The sequence below is a fragment of the Oncorhynchus keta genome, chromosome 18 (genome assembly GCF_023373465.1).
Source record: "Oncorhynchus keta strain PuntledgeMale-10-30-2019 chromosome 18, Oket_V2, whole genome shotgun sequence".
Classification (NCBI taxonomy): domain Eukaryota; kingdom Metazoa; phylum Chordata; class Actinopteri; order Salmoniformes; family Salmonidae; genus Oncorhynchus; species Oncorhynchus keta.
The window spans coordinates 10,322,258-10,347,355 of record NC_068438.1 but is presented as its reverse complement, the minus strand read 5'-3'; the positions used below and the strand labels follow the sequence as shown (position 1 = coordinate 10,347,355).

At 46.5% G+C, this 25,098-nt stretch overlaps 1 protein-coding gene and 2 long non-coding RNA genes across 13 annotated transcripts in view; 2 read left to right on the top strand and 1 right to left on the bottom strand.

Annotated features, from left to right (window-relative positions):
* Positions 1-25,098, bottom strand: part of LOC118397239 (rap1 GTPase-activating protein 2) — a 108,327-nt gene that overhangs the window by 37,576 nt on the left and 45,653 nt on the right. For 6 of the 11 annotated variants that reach the window (XM_052467386.1, XM_052467385.1, XM_052467387.1 and 3 more), the window contains one exon: positions 6,218-6,302. In XM_052467386.1, coding sequence (XP_052323346.1) covers positions 6,218-6,302 — 85 coding nt within the window. The other 5 variants (XM_035791799.2, XM_035791802.2, XM_035791798.2 and 2 more) reach the window with 3 other exon arrangements.
* LOC118397242 (uncharacterized) lies at positions 65-6,194 on the top strand. Its single transcript, XR_004828383.2, has 3 exons — positions 65-609; positions 1,745-2,010; positions 2,157-6,194. It is a non-coding gene; the product is annotated as an uncharacterized LOC118397242 (long non-coding RNA).
* Positions 17,863-18,141, top strand: LOC127908622 (uncharacterized). The gene is made up of 3 exons (XR_008067752.1): positions 17,863-17,900; positions 17,987-18,029; positions 18,073-18,141. It is a non-coding gene; the product is annotated as an uncharacterized LOC127908622 (long non-coding RNA).

Below are 25,098 nucleotides of genomic sequence, written 5' to 3'. Positions count from 1 at the left end.
CTCTCTCTCTCTGCCATTTACTGCCTGGCCCTCCACAGAGACTAAGCGGAGCTCAGCAACATCTCTCTCTCTCTCTCTCTCTCTTATCTCCCGGGAAACCTGCTGCGCCCTGCGCTGTCCACACCAAGATTAGAGGGAAGGACTGGCGCTGGGAGGATTGTAACACCACGGTCTCCAGGCGCTCGGCACATAACCAATATTCACCCAGAGGCCACAACTATCGTTGCCGTTTCGACTGTAACACCAGTGTTGCGCTAGTGTATAATATGTTATATACGTTATGTTATTCTAGGGAAATTGTATTTTCATAGCTAGGGCTGACAGTGAAGACCTGCGAAGAGCAGAATCACAACCTCTGCATCATCAAAACAGTTGCTTGGTGAGAAGCTGAGAAGTCCACAGATAGTCATTGTTATGTAAACACCAGCTGAAAAGTACCAGCGGCCTGGCTTTGGCCCCAAGTGAGAGCAGGTCCACCAGAGCCATGGCCCAGTGAGACACGGGTTCGGGCCCGCGTAGTTGGAAACAGAAAAGTCTGAGCCTTTTGGGTCAAACACTGGGGTAAATCTTGAATGTACATGCGCCATTGATGTACCACTGAATATGCTTGTAAGTAGAACCTGTCATACTAGCTCTTATTACCTGGTGGTAATTCAACTCTTGTCGCATATAAGAAATATCGGCATTACTAAACCTCCTGCAGAGGCAATGTGTAACTCAACTACTAAACTATTGGAATTAACTGGACAGACAGTAAGCCATAATGTACAATAAAGTATGGGAGCTCTTCCTAATGCTCCCTGATAACAGCTACAGTAAGAACAGTACCTGAGTCATCGTTAGCATTCGGTTAGCATTCCGCTAGCCTGGTGGAGATAGAAACAGAACCGCAGAGCTCCAGAGAGGCCAGTCTCCACTGTTCTCCTGCCTGCACAGCTGACTTCAACTCTGGGCACTGGGAGAAAAGCAGCAGGGGGCGGGTGGGGGTGGCGTGGGCCTCTGACAGGGGTTCTCAGACTGTGTGTTTGTGTCAAATCCAATCAAATTGGATTGGTCGTGTACACAAGTAGGCCGATATAATCGGTGGTGCAGCGAAGTGTTTGTGTTTCTAGTTCCAACAGTGCAGTGTATGTGCGTGCGCGGTGTGTGTCTTTGACCCTCAACAGCATAGACACACTTTTCCCCCATTGCAAACACTCTTTCAATCACACTTTCTCTCAACCAAATGTACCAGTTGTCCCCTCTTAACAAATGAAGCAGTTACACAGTACTAGAGTGCGCTGTCATCAAGGCATCCTGTACCACAACACAACACTGCAATACACACTTAACTCTTCTGGCTCCTCAGTCGGACTAGAAAAAAACGTCCACTGTTAATTCAACAAAAACTGTTCTCGCTCTCGCTTCCTTTTCTTTCACAACCTGGTCTTCAACCGCCTTCATTTCCTTTATTTCTGCCTCCAACAACCCTTTCTTCAAACAAAACCTCCCTCGTCCTTCATTTTCTCCTTGGAGAATGTGAGAATTGAGTGCTCTCTGCTATGTTCAGCTTTCTCTTATGTCTTTCAAAGCCACAAACAGGAAAGTCCTGTTGCTCATTGACTAAGTGGAACAGGTCCTGCCTGTGTGTCTACTCACATTTCATTTCATCCTCATTCAACTCCTTTCATTTGAATCCTCTCGTTCAGGACAAGGAACATTTACATTTTCAATATGCTGTTTACACACTTTCTTTTTGTCTTAGAATAAGGAAGACTTGAGACTCGGAAGTGGTTCCTTACAAAATGACTCATCACATTATGAAATGTGTGTATGTGTGCACACAAACACACGTGTGAAGTACTCGATCAGAGAAGTGTCAGCCTGGCAGCTTCACTATACTACTAGAGATGTCTGGAATAACAGCAAACAAACTATGCCATACCAGCTACTAGCAGTGAATAGCACAACTCCAGCGGGCTGAATTGGGTGCAAATGATCTCCTTACAACCAGATGATGTCATTGTATCGGTAAGCATAGAAATAGTGCACATAGAATAGATCCACTGCTTATCAAATTGGCTTTCAATGAGAATGACGATCTATAATTCACATGGTACGTGTCACACCCTGATCTGTTTCACCTGACCTTGTGATTGTCTCCACCCCCCCTCCAGGTGTCGTTTATTTCCCCAAGTGTAATTATCATTTATTATTTATGCCTGCCTTGACCTCGAGCCTGCCTGCCTTGACCTCGAGCCTGCCTGCCTTGACCTCGAGCCTGCCTGCCTTGACCTCGAGCCTGCCTGCCTTGACCTCGAGCCTGCCTGCCTTGACCTCGAGCCTGCCTGCCTTGACCTCGAGCCTGCCTGCCTTGACCTCGAGCCTGCCTGCCTTGACCTCGAGCCTGCCTGCCTTGACCTCGAGCCTGCCTGCCTTGACCTCGAGCCTGCCTGCCTTGACCTCGAGCCTGCCTGCCTTGACCTCGAGCCTGCCTGCCTTGACCTCGAGCGTGCCTGCCGCCCTTTGGTATCTACTGGACTCTGAACTGGTTTTGACCTTTTGCCTGTACACAACTATTCTCTTGCCTACCCCTTTTTGGATTAATAAACATCTAAGACTCCAACCATCTGCATCTGGGTCTCGCCTTGTGCCCTCATAGTATGTGAATTTGTCGGGTCGGCCCACAAAGCTACGTACCAGACATTTATTAAAGAGCGTCTGAACGCAGCGATTCTGTGTTTCTCTACTACTCATTAAGAAAAACTAGACTTCAGTCTTGAGGGTGTGGTTCGATGTGGCAGTTACTGATGTTTGTCCCCCATGAGACCATAGGAAGAAAGCCGGTATTACCTCCTCAAAGTAGTCAGAAGTCATTTAAGATTTTCAAAAAAATGTATGGTGTAATTTTACATCCGGCTAAGTTGTTCGGTGCAGTATTTCTCAAGTTAAAAAAAGGTGTTGTCTTGTGTAAACAAAGTCAGATTTGCTGCTCTGATGGGCAGGTCTGCCTCACTGCAGTATGTGTGTGATCTGCGGTAGGATTGGATAGATGTCTATCTCGTGTCAATGGTCAAATGAGCATCGTTGAAATCCAAACCCAACCCTCAAGTAAGTCATATGATGAACTCTATTACAAAACTCAGGTTTGGATGAGACCGACTTGAAAAACCAAACGATCCTATTTACACTTCGTAGTAAATTTTGAAACTAGAAAAAAAAAATCTGACTAGCATGGATGGCGCATAGGCCGTTTGCTATGAGAGAAGTTGCTTATTGCCTTTAAAAACCCAGTCAGTATCATCACACTATGGAAATGACTGATCAAGGGATTGACTATGAATAATCCCAAATCAAATCAAATCGTATTTGTTACGAACACAATTGACAGCAGGTATAAAAGGTGCAGCAAAATGCTTGTGTTCTGGGTCCCTCAACAGTGCAGTATATTAATCATTTCGAGTTGAGGTACTATGCATAGTAATAGCCTCATCATGTATGTACACTATAGGATACAGTATAGATAATGATTTAACTCCCCATCTCTGTGTCATACTGATTCCCCCTCTCTGACTTCACTCTTTATTTCTCTCTTTCTATTTCTCCGTATGCTACACTTTCTATTCCTTAACTCCGTCTTTCCTCTTCTCTCCCACTTCCGTGTTAATCTCTCGCCCTTCTCCTTGCAGACTAGATAAGGGGGGCCAGCCTGCTTCAAGGTGACGCAACAAAAATCCAATGAACTTATCCTCTGCAGCAGAGGTAACTCTGAGTTTTCCTTTCCTGTGGCGGTCCTCATGAGAGCCAGTTTCATCATAGCGCTTAATGGTTTTTGCGACTGCACTTGGAGAAACTTTCAAAGTTCTTGAACATTTCCTGATTGACTGACCTTCATGTCATAAAGTAATGATGGGACTGTCATTTCTCTTTGCTCCTTGCTCTTGCCATAATTTGGACTTGGTGTTTTACCAAATAGGGCTATCTTCTGTTTACCCCCCTACCTTGTCACAACACAACTAATTGGCTCAAACATATTAATAAATAAATAAATTCCATTAACAAGCTACACCTGTTAATTGAAATGCATTCCAGGTGACTACCTCGTGAAGCTGGTTGAGAGAATGCAAAGCTGTCAAATGGTGGCTACTTTGAAGAATCTCAAATATAAAATATGTTTTGATTTGATGAACACTTTATTGGTTACTACATGATTCCATATGTGTTATTTCATCGTTTTGATGTCTTTTTTGATGTCAATTTTATTCTACAATGTAGAAAATAGTACAAATAAAGAAAAACCCTGGAATGAGTAGGTGTGTCAAAACATTTGACTGGTACTGTCTATATTTGTCACACCCTGACCTTAGAGAGACGTATTATTTCTCTATTTGGTTAGGTCAGGGTGTGATGTTGGGTGGGCATTCTATGTTTTGTTATCTATGTTTCTTTATTTCTTTGTTTTGGCCGGGTATGGTTCTCAATCAGGGACAGCTGTCTATTGTAGTCTCTGATTGGGAATCATACTTAGGTAGCACTTTTTCCCTCCTTTCAGTGTGGGTAGTTAACTTTGTTTGTGACACTTAGCCCTGAAAGCTTCACGGTTGTTTTTCATTTGTTGTTTTGTTGGCGACATTATCTAATAAAAAGGGAAAAGTACGCTCACAATGCTGTGTTTTGGTCCACTTCTTTCGACGGCCGTGACAGTGTCTGTCCTCTACCCACCACCAAAGGACCAAGCAGCGTGGTCAGGAGGGGAGGACATGACGGAAACCTGAGAGGCAGCCCCAAAATATTTTATTTGGTGGGGAGTGGTTGGCAGTGGAGAGGGACGAAAGAGTTTGGAGGGGTTGGAGGCTGGAGCAAGACAGTCGCTTTGAGGAGCGTGTGACCCTTCAGACACCATGCTTTGCGGTTACACGTCACCGGTACGCATCCACAGCCCAGTACGTCCTATGCCAACCACTATGGCACGAAGCCTTCAGTGATGATCCATGGCACGAAGCCTCCAGTGATGATCCATGGCACGAAGCCTCCAGTGATGATCCATGGCATGAAGCCTCCAGTGATGATCCGTGGAAAGAAGCCTCCAGTGCAGAACCATGGCAAGAAGCCTCCAGTGATGATCCATGACACAAAGCCTCCAACGACGGCCTCCAGTCCGGAGCCTCCAACGACGGCCTCCAGTCCGGAGCCTCCAGCGAGGGTGCCCAGTCTGAGGTCGGCAGCGAGAGTCCCCACACCAGAGGCGCCACTAAATCAGGGTGAGCCAGAGGTGGAGCGGGGTCTACGTCCCGCACCAGAGCCGCCACGGCGGATAAATGCCCACCCGGACCCTCCCCTATAGGTTCAGGCTCAGGGGGGTGGGGTGCTGTCACGCCCTGACCTTAGAGAGCCGTTTTATTTATCTATTTGGTTAGGTCAGGGTGTGATGTGGGGTGGGCATTCTATGTTTTGTTTTCTTTATTTCTATGTTTTGGCTGGGTGTGCTTCTCAATCAGGGACAGCTGTCTATCATTGTCTATGATCGGGAATCATACTTAGGTAGCCTTTTTTCCCTCCTTTCAGTGTGGGTAGTTAACTTTGTTTGTGGCACTTAGCCCTGAAAGCTTCACGGTTGTTTTCTCATTTGTTGTTTTGTTGGCGTCATTTTTATAATAAAAGGAAAATTAACGCTCGCCACGCTGCACCTTGGTCCACTTCTTTCAACAGCAGTGACAATATTTCTATAAATAATGGCCCTACATTAAAATTCCACAGAAAGACAAGTGTTAGATCTTATTGAATCTGGCAGCTCCCTCTGCCTCTCTCTAGTCTCCACTATGACCTCTAAAGAGTTACCCTCTATGAACAGTGAATGAAGCCCACCTTGTCCTCATAGGGCTGACTCACTATGCGTCATCAACACTATTCATTTTACAGTGCACTACTTTAGACCAGGCTGTGGGAATAGGGTGCTATTTGGGACGCGGACAGAGTCTGCTACCATGGTTCCTCTCAGAGTTGTTCTGATTGGCCAGGTTCAGACAGTGCAATGACACCATTTTCAGTTTTTCACTCTATTACACAGAGCCAAACAACACCGAGCTCACTTGGGTATTTACTTACCATACTGTCCTTTCCAGCACGGTCCCAGCAACTATGGTGGATGGGTAACCATGCCAGTTTGGCTCAGTTCAACTCTGCTCTGTAGTGTGAAAATGGTATAAGTGAGACGGGCATGAGGTGGTACGTGTCCTACCTTCATGGTGGGCGGGGCTGTGCGGGGGGGCGATGGGGGGCAATCTCCCAAGGGCACGTTGGAGATAGTCAGCAGTTCCTGCTTCCTGGAACACATCAAACACAACAGAAGATATCATGATAGGGCATCATGATGTCGCATACAGAGGATGCAGAGGCACAATGATAGTACAGAGGACGGATGCTATATCACATATCACCCTACTTCACGACATACACCGGGGTAGAAGTGACAAATATCATTTCCCTAGACTGTGCAGCAGCTGGTAGGGTCAAGCCTACTTATAGTCCATGTATATAACGTTAGCCCAGAGTTACTGCTGCATTCATGTGGTCAGGAAAAAGCCCAAACCCTACTCATACGCCTAGAAGGAAAGAGAGGCTGTCTGGCTCATAGACTAAAGACTAGGTCTTCAACATATCCAGCCAACTGAAGTAGTGGGTATCCAAGTGAGTTTGCGGGGCTTGTAACGGAGATCTATCAATCAGACGCCAAGGAACCGTGTCGTGAGTGGAGCATGGACTGGCTGAAAACCAAGACCCCTCTGCCTGTGTGTCTGTCTCTGTCTGTCCTCTAACGCCTCCAAGGCTGGCCCACCACAGAGCCTAGATGTAAAATATCTGTATCGGTATCTCTCAATTCAATTCGCTTTATTGGCATGACGTAACAATGTACATATTGCCAAAGCTTATTTTGGATATTTACAATATAAAAAATAAATAAAAATGAGAATAAAAATTGTCAACAGGACAACAGAAACAACAATAACCAAGGGTCAAAATAACCTTACATTCAACAATAAGTATACAGTAGAATACATGTGCAGGTTGATTGGACTGTCAGACACTGTCCCTCAACCTATGGCAGGCAGCAATGTAGTGCACTGCCAACCCACAGCTCTCTGCATCCTCCCACAACAGGACGGGTAGCCTATCCTCATCAGAGAGGTCTTTGAGACCTTGAATAAATTAATCACAGAAATTGACTCTCTCTCTCTGACTCTCTCTCTCTCTCTGACTCTCTCTCTCTCTCTCTGACTCTCTCTCTCTCTCTGACTCTCTCTCTCTCTCTCTCTCTGGTCTGTGGAGAGTATCTTTAGCCGAGAGGCCTGATAATGACTTTCACTCAGATCCTTAGTGACCAGCTGACATGGTTGTTGAGAGGCCCCCAGGGGCCTCCAGGGGGCTGGGGTCTCCTTCCAGGAGAATGATCACACATTAAGAGGTTCATTTATCAGGAGGGACAGAGTGGGGATTCAGAGATGGACGTGAGAGGCGAGACACACAGTGCAACAGGTTGCCAATTAGTCACATTCTCTTGACAGTTATTTAGTCAGTTATCGAACACAGGATTTAATTCCCAGCCTCTTTTTTTTCATCCATAGTTTTTCCCCCTCTCGTGTGTCAAGTCAGTGTGGCCCAGCTGTGGACTGGAGAGACCACACTCATTTAGTGTATTGCCGTCGGTTACAACAGGTGTTACCATACAATACAACAGCATTTAATTTACTGTGAAATGCTTACTTACAAGCCCTTATTAACCAACAACACAGTTTTAAGAAAAATAAGAGTTTAGAAAATATTTACTAAACAAACTAATAACACAATAAAATAACAATAACGAGGCAATATATACAGGGGGTACGGGTTAGTCAAGGTCATTTAGGTAATTTGTACATGTAGGTAGGGGTAAAGTGACTATGCATAGATAATAAACAGCGAGTAGCAGCAGCGTAAAAAAAGAGGGGGTCAATGCAAATAGCCCGTGAAGCCGTTTGATTAGCTGTTCAGCAGTTTTATGCCTTGTGGGTAGAAGCTGCTAAGGAGCCTTTTGGACCTAGACTTGGTGCTCCAGTACTGCTTGCCGTGCGGAAGCAGAGAGAACAGTCTATGATTAGGATGACTGGAGTCTTTGACTGACACCACCTCGTATAGAGGTCCTGGATGACAGGAAGCTTGGCCCCAGTGATGTACTGGGCCGTACCCACTACCCTCTGTAGCGCCTTGTGGTCGGATGCCGAGCAGTTGCCATACCAGGAATTAATGCAACCTGTCAGGATGCTCTCGATGGTGCAGCTGCAGAACTTTTTGAGGATCTGAGGACACATGCCAAATCTTTTCAGTCTCCCGAGGGGGAATATGCATTGTCATGCCCTCTTCGCGACTGTCTTGGTGTGTTTAGACGATGATAGTTTGTTGGTGATGTGGACACTAATGAACTTGAAACTCTCAACCTGCTCCAATACAGCCCCATCGATGAGAATGGGCGCATGCTCGGCCCTCCTTTTCCTGTAGTCCACGATCATCTCCTTTGTCTTGTTTACGTTGAGGGAGAGGTTGTTGTCTTGGTACCACACTGACCTATACACACTCCCTATAGGCTCATCTCATCATTGTTGGTTATCAGGCCTACCACCGTTGTGTCGTTGGCAAAATTAAGGACGTTGTTGGAGTCGTGCTTGGCCACGCAGTTGTGGGTGAACTGTGTACAGAAGGGGACTAAGCACACTCCTCTGAGGGGCCCCCATGTTCAGGATCAGCATTGCAGATGTGTTGTTGCCTGCTCTTATAACCTGGGGGGTGGGCTGTCAGGAAGTCCAGGATCCAGTTGTAGAGGGAGGCATTTAGTCCCAGGGTCCTTAGCTCAGTGATGAACTTTGAGGGCACTATGGTGTTGAACGCTGAGCTGTAGTCAATGAACAGCATTCTCACGTAGGTGTTGCTTTTGTCCAAGTGGGAAAGGGCAGTGTGGAGTGCAATAGAGATTGTGTCATCTGTGGATCTTTTGGGGCGGTATGAGAATTGGAGTAGGTTTCTGGGATGACGGTGTTGATGTGAGCCATGACCAGCCTTTCAAAGCACTTCATGGCTACCGACGTGAGTGCTACAGATCGGTAGTCATTTAGGCAGGTTACCTTGGTGTTCTTGGGCACATGGACTATGGTGATCTGCTTGAAACATGTAGGTATTACAGACTCGGTCAGGGACAGGTTAAAAATGTCAGTGAAGACACTTGCCAATTGGTCAGCGCATGCTCTGAGTACACTTCCTGATCCATCTGGCCCTGCAGCCTTGTGAATGTTGACCTGGTCTTACTCACATCGGCTACGGAGAGCGTGATCACAGTAGTCCGGAACAGCTGATTCTCTAATGCATGCTTCAGTGTTGCTTGCCTCGAAGCGCACACAGAAGTAATGTAGCTCGGCTGGTAGGCTTGTGTCACTGGGCAGCTTGCGGCTGGGCTTCCCTTTGTAGTACTTTGAAAGCCCTGCCACATCCAACGAGCGTCAGAGCGGTGTAGTAGCATTCAATCTTATCCCTGTATTGACGCTTTGCCTATTTAATGGTTTGTTGGAGAGCATAGTGGGATTTCTTATTAGCGTCCTGGTTAACGTCCCACTCCTTGAAAGCGGCAGCTCTACCCTTCAGTTCAGTGCAGATGTCAAATCAAATCAAATTGTATTGGTCACATACACATGGTTTAGCAGATGTTAATGCGAGTGTAGTGAAATCCTTCTGCTTCTAGTTCCAACATTGCAGTTATATCTAACAAGTAGTCTAACAACTCCACAACAACTACCTAATGCACAGAAATCTAAAGGGATGGTATAAAATACAGTATATACATATGAGATGAGTAATGTAAGATATGGAAACATTATTAAAGTGGCATTATTTAAAGTGACATGTGATCCATTTATTAAAGTGGCCAATGATTAGAGTCTGTATATAGGCAGCGTCTCTGTGTTCGTGATGGCTGTTTAACAGTCTGATGGCCTTGAGATAGAAGCTGTTTTTCAGTCTCTCGGTCCCAGCTTTGATGCACCCGTACTGACCTCGCCTTCTGGATGGTAGTGGGGTGAACAGGCAGTGGCTCAGGTGGTTGTTATCCTTGATGACCTTTTTGGCCTTCATTTGACATCGGGTGCTGTAGGTGTTCTGAAGGGCAGGTAGTTTGCCAACCGGTGATGCGTTGTGCAGACCGCACCACCCACTGAAGAGCCTTACGGTCATGTGCGGTGCAGTTGCCGTACCAGGTGATGCTACAGCCCGACAGGATGCCCTCAATTGTGCATTTGTAAACGTTTGTGCGGGTTTTAGGTGAAAAGCCGAATTTCTTCAGCCTCCTGAGGTTGAAGAAGCGATGTTGTGCCTTATTCACCACAATGTCTGTGTGGGTGGACCATTTCAGACCATTTCAGTGTCCGTGAAGTGAATGCCGAGGAACTTAAATCTTTCCACCTTATCCACTGCTGTCCTGTCGATGTGGATAGGGGGGGGGGGGATGCTCCCTCTGCTGTGTCCTGATCATCTCCTTTGTTTTGTTGACATGAGTGAGAAGTTGTTTTCCTGACACCACAGTCCGAGTGCCCTCACCTCCTCCCTGTAGGCTGTCTCGTCGTTGTTGGTAATCTAGTCCACTACTTTTGCATCGTCTGCAAACTTGATGATTGAGTTGGAGGCGTGCATGGCCACGCAGTCATGGGTGAACAGGGAGTACAGGAGGTAGCTGAGCACGCACCCTTATGGGGCCCAGTGTTGAGGATTAGCGAAGTGGAGATGTTGTTTCCTACCTTCACCACCTGGGTGCAGCCCATCAGAAAGTCCAGTACCCAATTGCACAGGGCGGGGTTGAGACCCAGGGCCTCAAGCTTAATGATGAGCTTAGAGAGTACTATGGTGTTGAATGCTGAGCTGTAGTCAATGAACAGCATTCTTACATAGCTATTCCTCTTATCCAGGTGGGATAGGGCAGTGTGCAGTGTGATGGCGATTGCATCGTCTGTGAACCTGTTGGGGCGGTATGCAAACTGAAGTGGCCACTAAGTTGGAGGTGATATGATCCTTGACCAGTCTCTCAAAGCACTTCATGATGACAGAGTGCTACGGGGGGATAGTCATTTAACTCAGTTCTCTTTGCCTTCTTGGGTACAGGAACAATGGTGGCAATCTTGAAGCATGTGGGCACAGCAGACTGAGATAGGGAACGATTGAATATGTCCGTAAACACAACAGCCGGCTGGTCTGAGCATGCCTTGGGGATGCGGTAGGGATGCAGTCTGGGCCAGCAACCCTGCAAGGGTTATCACAATTAAATATCTTACTCACGTCGGCCACGAAGAAGGAGAGGGAGGGCCCGCAGTCCTTGGTAGCAGGCCACGTCAGTGGCACTGTATTATCCTCAAAGCGGGCAAAGAAGGTGTTTAGTACAATAGCACAATTGGTTAGGAGCCCGTAAAGCGGCAGACATCCCCTCTAGCGCCATTCCTTAGCTAGCAGCTAAAATAAATGGTCAAAAATAATATAGAATTAAGATAACACATGCAAAAGGTTTGCAGGACATTCTTCCCTAATATCAACAATCAATATCAATACCAGAAGAAACTTTATCAGAAGAAAAACCTCAAAAGCACAATGACAACATCATCAAAAGGCTAAAGGATTGCAGGAGGAAATTCTACCTGATATCAATAGTGGATATCAATATCAGAGAGTTACATAACATGCAGTACTGTATCTCCATCCCATTCACAGTAAGTGGAACAAGGAGACCAACATGCAACGTATTTCTCTGGTATTTGGGAACTAATGCAGCAGTCTCTCCATTGGATAATGCAATAGCTTCCGTGTGTGAAAGTAGCATGCTCATGTCACAGTGTCCAAAGGAAACAAGAGAACACTTGACTGCCTTTGACTGCTGATCGTTCCATTCTGAAAGAGAAACACGCTGCAAAGAACAGCCATCTCCGGCTCCTTCGTCTCTTTCTCTCGACCCCTCTCTCTTTTTCTCTCTCCCTCTAACTCCCTCTCCTTTTCTCTCACTCTCTCTCTCTCTCTTTTTCTTTCTCTGAATCCCTCTCTTTCTCTCTCTCTCTTTGTCTAACTCTCTCTCCTTTCCTCTCCCTCCCTCCCTCTCTTTCTCTCTCTCGTTCGTTCTTTGAGTTGTTAGTATAAGCACATGGCCTGGCTTGCCGAGTGCTGGAAACAAGTGGTCATGCCCCAGACTTCCCCTTCCATTGACAGCCCAGCCACCCCAGGCTTCTCCAATACTTTCCATAGGGCCAGCACTAAGTACCAACACAATGTAACACTGTCTCTAGCTGTCGCTAGCGGTTAACACTGAGCCAATGGTGGACACAAACTAAACAGAGTACAAGTACAAGCAGGAGTAGTTGGCTTCCTTCCCCCGTTTACGCAGTTGACGGAGATACACAGATTGTACATAGCAACTGCTACAGCTCCAGAGAAACGTATTATTAGAAAATGTCCATTCCCAGACACTACATGTTAGTAGCTCAGAGCTGACCTGAGACCTCCTGGGGCTGGCCACTGCTGTCTGAGTTTAGCTTTAATAACAGCCAAATCTCAACACACACATACAGAACATACACAGACACACATACACACACACAGATGCATATAGAATACACACACACACATAAACACAAACAAACACATAAACAAACAGGTGTTGGTCCCAGACAGAGAGTCTGTGTGTGAGAACGTTCGTGTGTGAGACAGTCTGTGTGTGAGACAGTCTGTGTGTAAGAGACAGTGTGTGAGAGACAGTGGTGGCGCAGTCTATCCTTGCTGCCTGTCTAATGAAACAGCTCCTGCGTCACCGTGAATGTCTCTCTCTCCGGGGGGTCGAAGGAGGGAGACGCAGCATGACAAAGGAAAACAGAGGGACAAGAGAGGGAGAGATGAAACATAGAACAAGGGGGGAGTAACAGAGTGGAAAAGGACAATAGGCCGGATAGTGAATGGGAAGGTTAAAGCTAGAGGTTCGTATGAGCTGTAACACTTTGACAACCACACACACACACACACACACACACACACACACACACACACACACACACACACACACACACACACACACACACACACACACACACACACACACACACACACACACACACACACACACACACACACACACACACACACACACACAAACCAGACAATTAATGAATAAAAGTGTGTGGACTCAAAGTAATACATTCAATAGTGAATGGAGATAATGACATGACCTATATGATATGTCTCCTGGCTTGTCATCGCACTATAAAAACCCTTCATTGTCTAGCCTAACTCTCCTATGTTTCACAATCACCACCCAACTCCTTCTTTATTATTTTGATTTGGACCTGATTCAATACTAATTACATTTGCACCGCAATCATGTTTACCTAATGTCACACCAATAGGCCTCCATGTTTCACATATTGATTACACCCTGGAGAGATGACAGGCACTGCACACAGTGTACTGTACCTGCCTCAGCTAGTATCAACACATAAACAGGGGAGAGGGAGCCAGGAAGAGGGGGAGGGAGTGAGGGAGGAGGAGTGAGGGAGGAGGAGTGAGCGAGGGGGAAAGAGACATGGCCCAGGAGGAGAAGGAGGGAGGGAGGGAGGGCACACAGGGGAAAGAGACATGGCCCAGGAGGAGAAGGAGGGAGGGAGGGAGGTCAACAGTCCCTCGCTGCCAATTACTTCCCGAATTGTGACGTTCTCTTTCCAGCCCGATACAGATATTTGTTACGAAACTCAATAATGAAGTTGATGCCGCTCCAGACGTACCATTGCAGAAGCCCAATCGTTCCTCTAATGAACTTAATATGTAATGGCCTATTAGACAGCGAAAAACAAAGACAAGGAAATGCATTAATCTGCCAGCAGGACATCAGGGCTGAGAGGAATCAGGTGCAACCCGTCCATCAGCGTAACAGTTCCTTACCCTCTCTTCAGGCCCCTCCAGACATTTCACTTTTTTTGGTTTAAACCCTAAACTGGCACACCTAATCCAATTAGTCAAAGGCTTGATGATTAGTGCAGACATAGCTGGCATACAGAGCCGCATCAATCAGGACCATGGCAGAGTATGTGTCAATGATGTGTGAATGATGCACCATCACATCTGACAATAGCGCTGAATCAATTGCAGACCTGCCCTGTGTAAAAATAGCAGAGAGGACAGATGTGCTTGTTCCTCCCATGCTAGCAGATCAGACAGGCCGCCCAGCGCCACGGACAGTCAGACACAGACCAATGGCGTAATGCAATGAACGTCAGAGTGTGAGGTGTTGAAAGGGCTGCGTTCTATGGCTCATGGCTCCCAGTGTGTGGCTAATATAACAAGTGAAGTGGCTCATTGAAGGACCCCTTACCTCAGCACTGACCACAGGGGAGTCCGTAGCTAATCATAGACCTCTAAAATGTTAGTACACTATGGTGGCAGTAGCCAATCAGGGCCCTTTATTTCATCAGGTATAGGGGAGCAATGGCCTAACAAGGATTAGTGGCCTCCACAAAGGGTTAAGGGGAGCCAATAAGCCCAGTGGCACATTGAAGGCCCCTTACCTATTCACTGGGCACTGGGGGGGCAGTAGCCTAAAAGGAACCATATACTGTTAGCACAAGTAGCCTGAGGGGACCAGTAGCCAGGCAAGCTACAGGGGGCAATTGCTCATAAGCCATATGGAATCCCATAGACACCCAGGTTTCCTGCTGGGACTCACTCCCCACTGGGCACAGATGTCAGATCAACGTCTAGTTTTGATTTACATTTGGTTGACAACTAACGTGAATTCATCCCATAATAAACCAAAAACGTCACCCTGTCATTGGATTTTATTTATTTTTGCAAATCCAATTAGTTTTCCACGTTGATTCAACATCAACACATTGAATTTCTTGCTTGAAATGATGTAGAAACAACATTGATTCAACCAGTTTTTGCCCAGTGGGTTCGATGGGTATACAGGCTATTTATAGATACGGGGGTCAAAGGAGAGTGGAGCCCAGCCAGTCAACCGAATGGCTGAGGAACACACGTACACACACACACACACACACACCTTCCTGGCAGAGTTCTAGAGAGTGGGGGGTATACTGCGAGGGATTGATTTGTTCTCCCAAATGAAACCTGAATTAAGCTGGGAAAATAATTACTGCCGCAGCAACAACATCAGAGCCACCAAATTGAAAGAGGAAGAAATCAATTGTAGAACACTGTGTAAACACTTTGATTGGCCAAACCTTGCTGAGATAATGACCTCTTAGAGAGCCACTTTCTCTCAGTACGGAATCCAAAACTCAATAAGAAGAGCAGTGCTGTGGACTCCAGGGGCTTGTATTCATAAAGCGTCTCAGATAAGGATTGCTGATCAAGGATCAGGTCCCCCCCGTCCAATGTATTATTATTCACTAAGATTTTAAAAAAATAATTAAAAAAAAGCAAAACTCCTGATCCTAGATCAGCACTCCTACTCTGAGATGCAAAATTAATGTGGGCCCAGATCTCAAAGAAAAGAAGCAGACCGCTGCCACCGCCAATGGCATTCTGGGTAGTCTAACAGTCAGCATTTCTATACAGGACACACACACACACACGCACACATAAATGAAATGAAAACCACCTGATGCTAACATAATATCCCCTTGTCTCATCTCCAGATCACAACGTACGCGGAGATACACTGTGCACATGCAACCTTCTATCCAGCTGTATTACTGGACTGATTACTTTCAGCACAGGAAACTGCTGGGAGGAGGATGGACATCAGACCACACAATCACAGGATAACTGCATTAATGCCAGAGCCAAAACAGATTATTCATATCAAAATGATCTTTCACTGACTCCAGAACTGTACACGCACTCCTCCAGCCTAGTGAATACAACCAGGGATGTTAGAACAGGTTTGCCCAACCCTGTTCCTGGAGATATACACTTCTGTAGGTTTTAACTCCAACCCTGTTCCTGGAGATCTACACTCCTGTAGGTTTTAACTCCAACCCTGTTCCTGGAGAGCTACACTCCTGTAGGTTTTATCTCCAACCCTGTTCCTGGAGAGCTACACTCCTGTAGGTTTTAACTCCAACCCTGTTCCTGGAGAGCTACACTCCTGTAGGTTTTATCTCCAACCCTGTTCCTGGAGAGCTACACTCCTGTAGGTTTTAACTCCAACCCTGTTCCTGGAGAGCTACGATCCTGTAGGTTTTAACTCCAACCCTGTTCCTGGAGAGCTACACTCCTGTAGGTTTTAACTCCAACCCTGTTCCTGGAGAGCTACACTCCTGTAGGTTTTAACTCCAACCCTGTTCCTGGAGGTTCTACACTCCTGTAGGTTTTACCTCCAACCCTGTTCCTGGAGAGCTACACTCCTGTAGGTTTTCACTCCGACCCTGTTCCTGGAGAGCTACACTCCTGTAGGTTTTAACTCCAATCCTGTTCCTGGAGAGCTACGCTCCTGTAGGTTTTATCTCCAACCCTGTTCCTGGAGAGCTACGCTCCTGTAGGTTTTAACTCCAACCCTGTTCCTGGAGAGCTACACTCCTGTAGGTTTTAACTCCAACCCTGTTCCTGGAGAGCTACACTCCTGTAGGTTTTAACTCCAACCCTGTTCCTGGAGAGCTACACTCCTGTAGGTTTTATCTCCAACCCTGTTCCTGGAGAGCTACACTCCTGTAGGTTTTATCTCCAACCCTGTTCCTGGAGAGCTACACTCCTGTAGGTTTTAACTCCAACCCTGTTCCTGGAGAGCTACACTCCTGTAGGTTTTAACTCCAACCCTGTTCCTGGAGAGCTACACTCCTGTAGGTTTTAACTCCAACCCTGTTCCTGGAGAGCTACACTCCTGTAGGTTTTAACTCCAACCCTGTTCCTGGAGATCTACACTCCTGTAGGTTTTAACTCCAACCCTGTTCCTGGAGAGCTACACTCCTGTAGGTTTTATCTCCAACCCTGTTCCTGGAGAGCTACACTCCTGTAGGTTTTAACTCCAACCCTGTTCCTGGAGAGCTACGATCCTGTAGGTTTTAACTCCAACCCTGTTCCTGGAGAGCTACACTCCTGTAGGTTTTAACTCCAACCCTGTTCCTGGAGATCTACACTCCTGTAGGTTTTGACTCCAACCCTGTTCCTGGAGATCTACACTCCTGTAAGGTTTTAACTCCAACCCTGTTCCTGGAGAGCTACACTCCTGTAGGTTTTCACTCCGACCCTGTTCCTGGAGAGCTACACTCCTGTAGGTTTTAACTCCAACCCTGTTCCTGGAGAGCTACACTCCTGTAGGTTTTATCTCCAACCCTGTTCCTGGAGAGCTACACTCCTGTAGGTTTTAACTCCAACCCTGTTCCTGGAGAGCTACACTCCTGTAGGTTTTAACTCCAACCCTGTTCCTGGAGAGCTACACTCCTGTAGGTTTTAACTCCAACCCTGTTCCTGGAGAGCTACACTCCTGTAGGTTTTATCTCCAACCCTGTTCCTGGAGAGCTACACTCCTGTAGGTTTTATCTCCAACCCTGTTCCTGGAGAGCTACACTCCTGTAGGTTTTAACTCCAACCCTGTTCCTGGAGAGCTACACTCCTGTAGGTTTTATCTCCAACCCTGTTCCTGGAGAGCTACACTCCTGTAGGTTTTATCTCCAACCCTGTTCCTGGAGAGCTACACTCCTGTAGGTTTTCACTCCGACCCTGTTCCTGGAGAGCTACACTCCTGTAGGTTTTAACTCCAACCCTGTTCCTGGAGAGCTACACTCCTGTAGGTTTTAACTCCAACCCTGTTCCTGGAGAGCTACACTCCTGTAGGTTTTAACTCCAACCCTGTTACTGGAGAGCTACACTCCTGTAGGTTTTCACTCCGACCCTGTTCCTGGAGAGCTACACTCCTGTAGGTTTTAACTCCGACCCTGTTCCTGGAGAGCTACACTCCTGTAGGTTTTATCTCCAACCCTGTTCCTGGAGAGCTACACTCCTGTAGGTTTTCACTCCGACCCTGTTCCTGGAGAGCTACACTCCTGTAGGTTTTAACTCCAACCCTGTTCCTGGAGAGCTACACTCCTGTAGGTTTTATCTCCAACCATGTTCCTGGAGAGCTACACTCCTGTAGGTTTTCACTCCGACCTCAGCTATTACTAACCGGACTCCTCTCATCAACCTGCTAATTGTTTGAACCAGGCGTGCTAGGTTAAACCTTCAGGACGGTAGCGCTGCAGGAACAGGGATGGGCACTCTTGTCTAAGAGGAAACCATGTGCTGTGTATCGAAAATGAACTCATCATGAGGCAGTTTTAAAGGCACAGTGCAGTCAAAAACATGATTTTCCCATGTTTTATATATATATTTCCACACTATGAGATTGGAATTAGGGCTATTACGGTGACCGTATTACCGTCACACCAGTGGTCACGAGTCATGACGGCAGTTAAATTCCACGTGACCTCTTAGTCACGGTAATTAGGCTTCTCCAAGCTCTGATGCTGCTGATGGTCATTAGTAGCCTACCAAACTTGCTAACTGCCTGGTACTCAGCACTCTATTGTCCCTCCAATCACTCTGACATCAATGCAAATGTAATCAAAAATCTAATCAAACACTTCATGAGAGCCCATGAGCTCATGTTGAGCAACATTTCTATAGGCTATGCAGTTGTGTGACATAACAGAGTGATGGCCTCTTTTAAAAACAGAAGGATCCCATCAGATTTCTATAGGCTAGGCCAACTATATCTATTTCTCAACTTTCCTAATATTAAGCACATTGCTTCTCTTTACAACAGGAGTATAGCCTACCTGGCTGGCATGAAAGTAACCAGGTCTACTCATCTTGTTGACTGACAAAAAGTAAATGTGGACAGTTCTTTCAATGTCTTGGATAAGGACGTGTGCGGTTGCCTCCACGATGTGTCCGTCTTCACTTGTAGCCTTTGAAAAAAGACCCGATCACGTGACAGAGAGCCATGTGAGTGCTGGGAGAATGGAATTTTAATTATTATATTCAGCCCATGGGCACAAAGGCCATTGGCCGCCAAAGGCATGTTTCTTTTAAGGGGCATTACGGCCACAACAAAGGGGATGCCACCGGGACATTCGAGGCATTATCAAGTGCTTGAGCCTGTGCGTGAGTCTGAGCAATGCAACTTTTCATGCAACTTTTTTCAAATCATCATTAGAGTCATATCATGCAACAACTCCTTTCTATTTTATTCCAATATGTTCAAATGTATTCTTCATACTAAAAAATAATGCCACGGAATTATAAGCAAATCTTGTCTGCTAAATAATCTAGTGCAGCCCACATGGAAGCCAAGAGATGCTAAATGTGTTTATGTTAACTAATGGTCAATTACCGTGAGACAGGCAGTTATTTGATTGACAATCACCGGCTGACGAAATTTCATGACCACCACAGCCCTATTTGGAATAATACTTTGAAATTTTGAAAATTATGATGATGCCTTTTTAATATAAGAGATGTTTGAAAAGACTGCGTGAAATGTCAGGCTTTTTGTTTTTTTAGCCTGCCTCCTTCCTGTTGATATCACCATGCGGTAAATTAGTTAATAGACCCATAAGAAAGAGAGTTCTAAACCTTCCTACCAATAACAGCAAGTTTTCATTTTTCCCCTCCCTACTCAGATCACTCCCAGATAGTCTAAGCAAAATTCTTCCTTGTGAAATGTCTCTTTGCTAAAAAGCTATTTTAATTGGAAAAATCACAGTGTGAAATCTCATTCTGCATCTTCCCAGTTCCTTGTTTTTCTGTTGTCATACTTTAGGACGGGGTGATGATTTCCACTTGTCCTTGTTCACCTGCTCTCTGGTTAGTAGTGGCTTGAGCTCCGAATAGAAACAGAGGCTGAGATCCTGTCTGAATCAATGACCAGCAGAGGAAAGTGATAATTGGCTTTGAGTATTGACGTGTTGTGCGCATTACAGTTAGGGACGTGTGACAGGGAAATTAGGACAGAACACATAAGAATATGCACTCTCTTGCTGTCACAAATGAATACACACTTTGGCATGTGCACAAACACACACACGCATGCACACACACACACACACACACGCGCGCGCACACACGCACACGCACACTCACACATGTACGCATGTAGGCGAGTACACACACACAAACACAAAATAATCTTCAGAACTCTCTACTGCACAGAGAAACACCGTAGTCACCGTAGTGACACCGTAGTCACAGCACGGACTCAAACAGCTGAATCATTACCACCCTCCCACCCATTCTATGTGACAAGGTGAGAGTCCCTTGAGAGCAACACTACGACCGGTCCTGAGAGGCACAGTCTTCTGAATGAAGGGAGCAGAGCACGCTCTGTTGGCCTGTTATTTACAGACCCTTCAAGGTCAGGAAGTTAGAGGTGGCAAAGGGGTGTCAGGGTGCCAGGCCTTTCCAGAACTATGTGGGGGTATGTTAATTCTGGCCCACTTACAGAAGAGCTATGGGTTTCATTGCTGACATCATAAAGCTTTACAGTAATAATGTAAATATACTGGAACAACTTTATTGATATCGATACCTACTGTCATAAAAACATTCCTTTAACTGACATGAAAAGGTTGTACAAAAGAACAGTGGTTTTCCCTGTCGACTTCATAAAGGTCTCCAGTACAACAACTGTATTCATATAAAGGTCTATTAAACTGCCATGAAAGTATATTTTAACTGATATTTATTGCCATAAAAGTACATTTTCACGTTGACTAACACTTCAGAGCCTCTCACAAGACGAGCACTTTACTGTAAAAGCTTTCCACTGATGTTTGAGATTACGCTGTGCCAATAAAACAAGGGCAGAATTTACTTGGCAAGCCTTCACATATTTATTTATTCTCCAGAGTAGCGAACATAAAGAGGGAAACCTGTTGAGGTTTAATTGGACTCTCCCTTCTTTCTGCACTACATGTCCTCTGCCTCACTCCTCCCCTTCTCATTCCCCCAGCTCCTCCCTTCTTTCTGCACTACATGTCCTCTGCCTCACTCCTCCCCTTCTCATTCCCCCAGCTCCTCCCTTCTTTCTGCACTACCTGTCCTCTGCCTCACTCCTCCCCTTCTCATTCCCCCAGCTCCTCCCTTCTTTCTGCACTACATGTCCTCTGCCTCACTCCTCCCCTTCTCATTCCCCCAGCTCCTCCCTTCTTTCTGCACTACCTGTCCTCTGCCTCACTCCTCCCCTTCTCATTCCCCCAGCTCCTCCCTTCTTTCTGCACTACCTGTCCTCTGCCTCACTCCTCCCCTTCTCATTCCCCCAGCTCCTCCCTTCTTTCTGCACTACCTGTCCTCTGCCTCACTCCTCCCCTTCTCATTCCCCCAGCTCCTCCCTTCTTTCTGCACTACCTGTCCTCTGCCTCACTCCTCCCTTCTCATTCCCCAGCTCCTCCCCTTCTTTCTGCACTACCTGTCCTCTGCCTCACTCCTCCCCTTCTCATTCCCCCCGCTCCTCCCTTCTTTCTGCACTACCTGTCCTCTGCCTCACTCCTCCCCTTCTCATTCCCCCAGCTCCTCCCTTCTTTCTGCACTACCTGTCCTCTGCCTCACTCCTCCCCTTCTCATTCCCCCAGCTCCTCCCTTCTTTCTGCACTACCTGTCCTCTGCCTCACTCCTCCCCTTCTCATTCCCCAGCTCCTCCCTTCTTTCTGCTCCTCCCTTCTTTCTGCACTACCTGTCCTCTGCCTCACTCCTCCCCTTCTCATTCCCCAGCTCCTCCCTTCTTTCTGCACTACCTGTCCTCTGCCTCACTCCTCCCCTTCTCATTCCCCCAGCTCCTCCTTCTTTCTGCACTACCTGTCCTCTGCCTCACTCCTCCCCTTCTCATTCCCCCAGCTCCTCCCTTCTTTCTGCACTACCTGTCTCTTCTCTGCCTCCTCCTCCCCTTCTCATTCCCCCAGCTCCTCCTTCTTTCTGCACTACCTGTCCTCTGCCTCCTCCTCCCCTTCTCATTCCCCCAGCTCCTCCCTTCTTTCTGCACTACCTGTCCTCTGCCTCACTCCTCCCCTTCTCATTCCCCCAGCTCCTCCCTTCTTTCTGCACTACCTGTCCTCTGCCTCACTCCTCCCCTTCTCATTCCCCCAGCTCCTCCCTTCTTTCTGCACTACCTGTCCTCTGCCTCACTCCTCCCCTTCTCATTCCCCCAGCTCCTCCCTTCTTTCTGCACTACCTGTCCTCTGCCTCACTCCTCCCCTTCTCATTCCCCCAGCTCCTCCCTTCTTTCTGCACTACCTGTCCTCTGCCTCACTCCTCCCCTTCTCATTCCCCCAGCTCCTCCCTTCTTTCTGCACTACCTGTCCTCTGCCTCACTCCTCCTTCTCATTCCCCCAGCTCCTCCCTTCTTTCTGCACTACCTGTCCTCTGCCTCACTCCTCCCCTTCTCATTCCCCCAGCTCCTCCCTTCTTTCTGCACTACCTGTCCTCTGCCTCACTCCTCCTTCTCATTCCCCCAGCTCCTCCCTTCTTTCTGCACTACCTGTCCTCTGCCTCACTCCTCCCTTCTCATTCCCCCAGCTCCTCCCTTCTTTCTGCACTACCTGTCCTCTGCCTCACTCCTCCCCTTCTCATTCCCCCAGCTCCTCCCTTCTTTCTGCACTACCTGTCCTCTGCCTCACTCCTCCCCTTCTCATTCCCCCAGCTCCTCCCTTCTTTCTGCACTACCTGTCCTCTGCCTCACTCCTCCCCTTCTCATTCCCCCAGCTCCTCCCTTCTTTCTGCACTACCTGTCCTCTGCCTCACTCCTCCCCTTCTCATTCCCCCAGCTCCTCCCTTCTTTCTACACTACCTGTCCTCTGCCTCACTCCTCCCCTTCTCATTCCCCTGGCTCCTCCCTTCTTTTCCTTGTTCCCTTGCTCTCAACCACCCCACTGTGAGGGTAAACAGGCCAGGTGTTTCTGTAAGTCAACACCATTATAGGTCTCCCCCTCTCTGGGCTCTGTTCCAACCCTATACTGTTATAATAGGAGAGCTCTAAGAGAGAGAGAGAGTGTGTGTGTGTGCGCGTGCGTGTGCGAGTGCGTGTGTGTGTGTGCGCGTGCGTGTGTGCGTGCGTGTGTGTGTGTGCGTGTGTTTTCCTGGTGTCAGCTCCCAGTTCCTAGTTATTATTATGACATCACGTAAAATAAGAATCTAATTAGGATCTAACCTCAAAGACTGTATTAGAATGAACCACTGAAATATTCTAATGTGCTTTCAGAGTTTGGCCCTATAACAAAGAACAAACAGCAAAAACATATGCATGATGAAATACAAATCTTAAAATCAACTATAAAAGACTACCAGAGCTCACTGGATTCTCTAATTACATTGAATGAACTATAGGACAAAATACAAACCCTACAACTCAAAAAGGCCTCTGGTGTTAATGGCATCCTCAATGAAATGCTAAAATATACAGACCACAAATTCCAATTGGCTGTACTTAAACTCTTTAACATCATTCTTAGCTCGGACATCTTCCCCAATATTTGGAACCAAGGACTGATCATTGCAATCCACAAAAGTGGAGACAGATGTGACCCCAATAACTACAGTGGGATATGTGTCAACAGCAACCTTGGGAAAATCCTCTGCATTATCATTAACAGCAGGATCATACATTTCCTCAGTGAAAACAATGTACTGAGCAAATGTCAAATAGGCTTTTTACCAAATTACCATACGACAGACCACATATTCACCCTGCACTCAAATAGAAAAAAAACAAAAAAAAACTACGGCAAAGTCTTTTCATGCTTTGTAAATTTCCAAAAGCTTTTGACTCAATTTGGCATAAGGGTCTGCTAAATTGATGGAAAGTGGTGTTGGGTGAAAAACATACGACATTTTAAAATCCATGTACACAAACAACAAGTGTGAGGTTAAAACTGGCTGAAAAACACACACATTTCTTTCCACAGGGCTGTTGGGTGAGACAGGGATGCAGCTTAAGCCCCACCCTCTTCAACATATATATCAACGAATTGCCGAGGGCACTAGAACAGTCTGCAGCAGTCTGCAATGTCTGCTGTTTGCTGATTATCTGGTGATTCTGTCCCCAACAAAGGAGGGCACCTAAATCTTCTGCACAGATTCTGTCAGACCTGGGCCCTGACAGTAAATCTCAGTAAGTAAAAAATAATGGTGTTCCAAAAAATGACACACCAATTAGGATCTGGCTAAAAATACCTGAATCAGTTATAGAACCCATTGCCCTTCATGGTTTTTCTGGGGTCTGCTCACCCACCAAGAATTCACAACATGGGACAAACACTAAATTGAGAATCTGCATGCAGAATTCTGCAAAGAATATCCTCTGTGTACAACGTAAAACACCAAATAATGCATGCAGAGCAGAATTAGGCTGATACCCACTAATTATCAAATTCCAGAAAAGAGCCGTTTTAAATTCTACAACCACCTAAAAGGAAACGATTCACAAAACCTTCCATAACAAAGCAATCACCTACAGAGAGATGAACCTGGAAAAGAGTCCTCTAAGCAAGCTGGTCCTGGGGCTCTGTTCACAAACACAAACACTTGACACATTGGAAAGAATTGACAAATAAACTGAGCAAACTAGAATGCTATTTGGCCTTAAACATCGAGTACACAATGGCAGAATATCTGACCACTGTGACTGACCCAAACGTAAGGAAAGCTTTGACTATGTACAGACTCAGTGAGCATAGCCTTGCTACTGAGAAAGGCCGCCGTAGACAGACCTGGCTCTCCTGAGAAGACAGGCTATGAGCACACTGCCCACTAAATTAGGTGGAAACTGAGCTGCACTTCCTAACCTCATGCCAAATGTATGACCATATTAGAGACACATATTTCCCTCAGATTACACAGATCCACAAAGAATTTGAAAACAAACCCAATTTTAATAAACGCCCATTTCCATTGGGTGAAATACCACAGTCTGCCATCACAGCTGCAACATTTGTGACCTGTTGCCACAAGAAAGGGGCAACCAATAAAGAACAAACACCATTGTAAATACAACCCATATTTAAGTTTATTCGTTTTCTCTTTTGTACTTTTGAGAGAGAGAGAGAGAGAGAGAGAGAGAGAGAGAGAGAGAGAGAGAGAGAGAGAGAG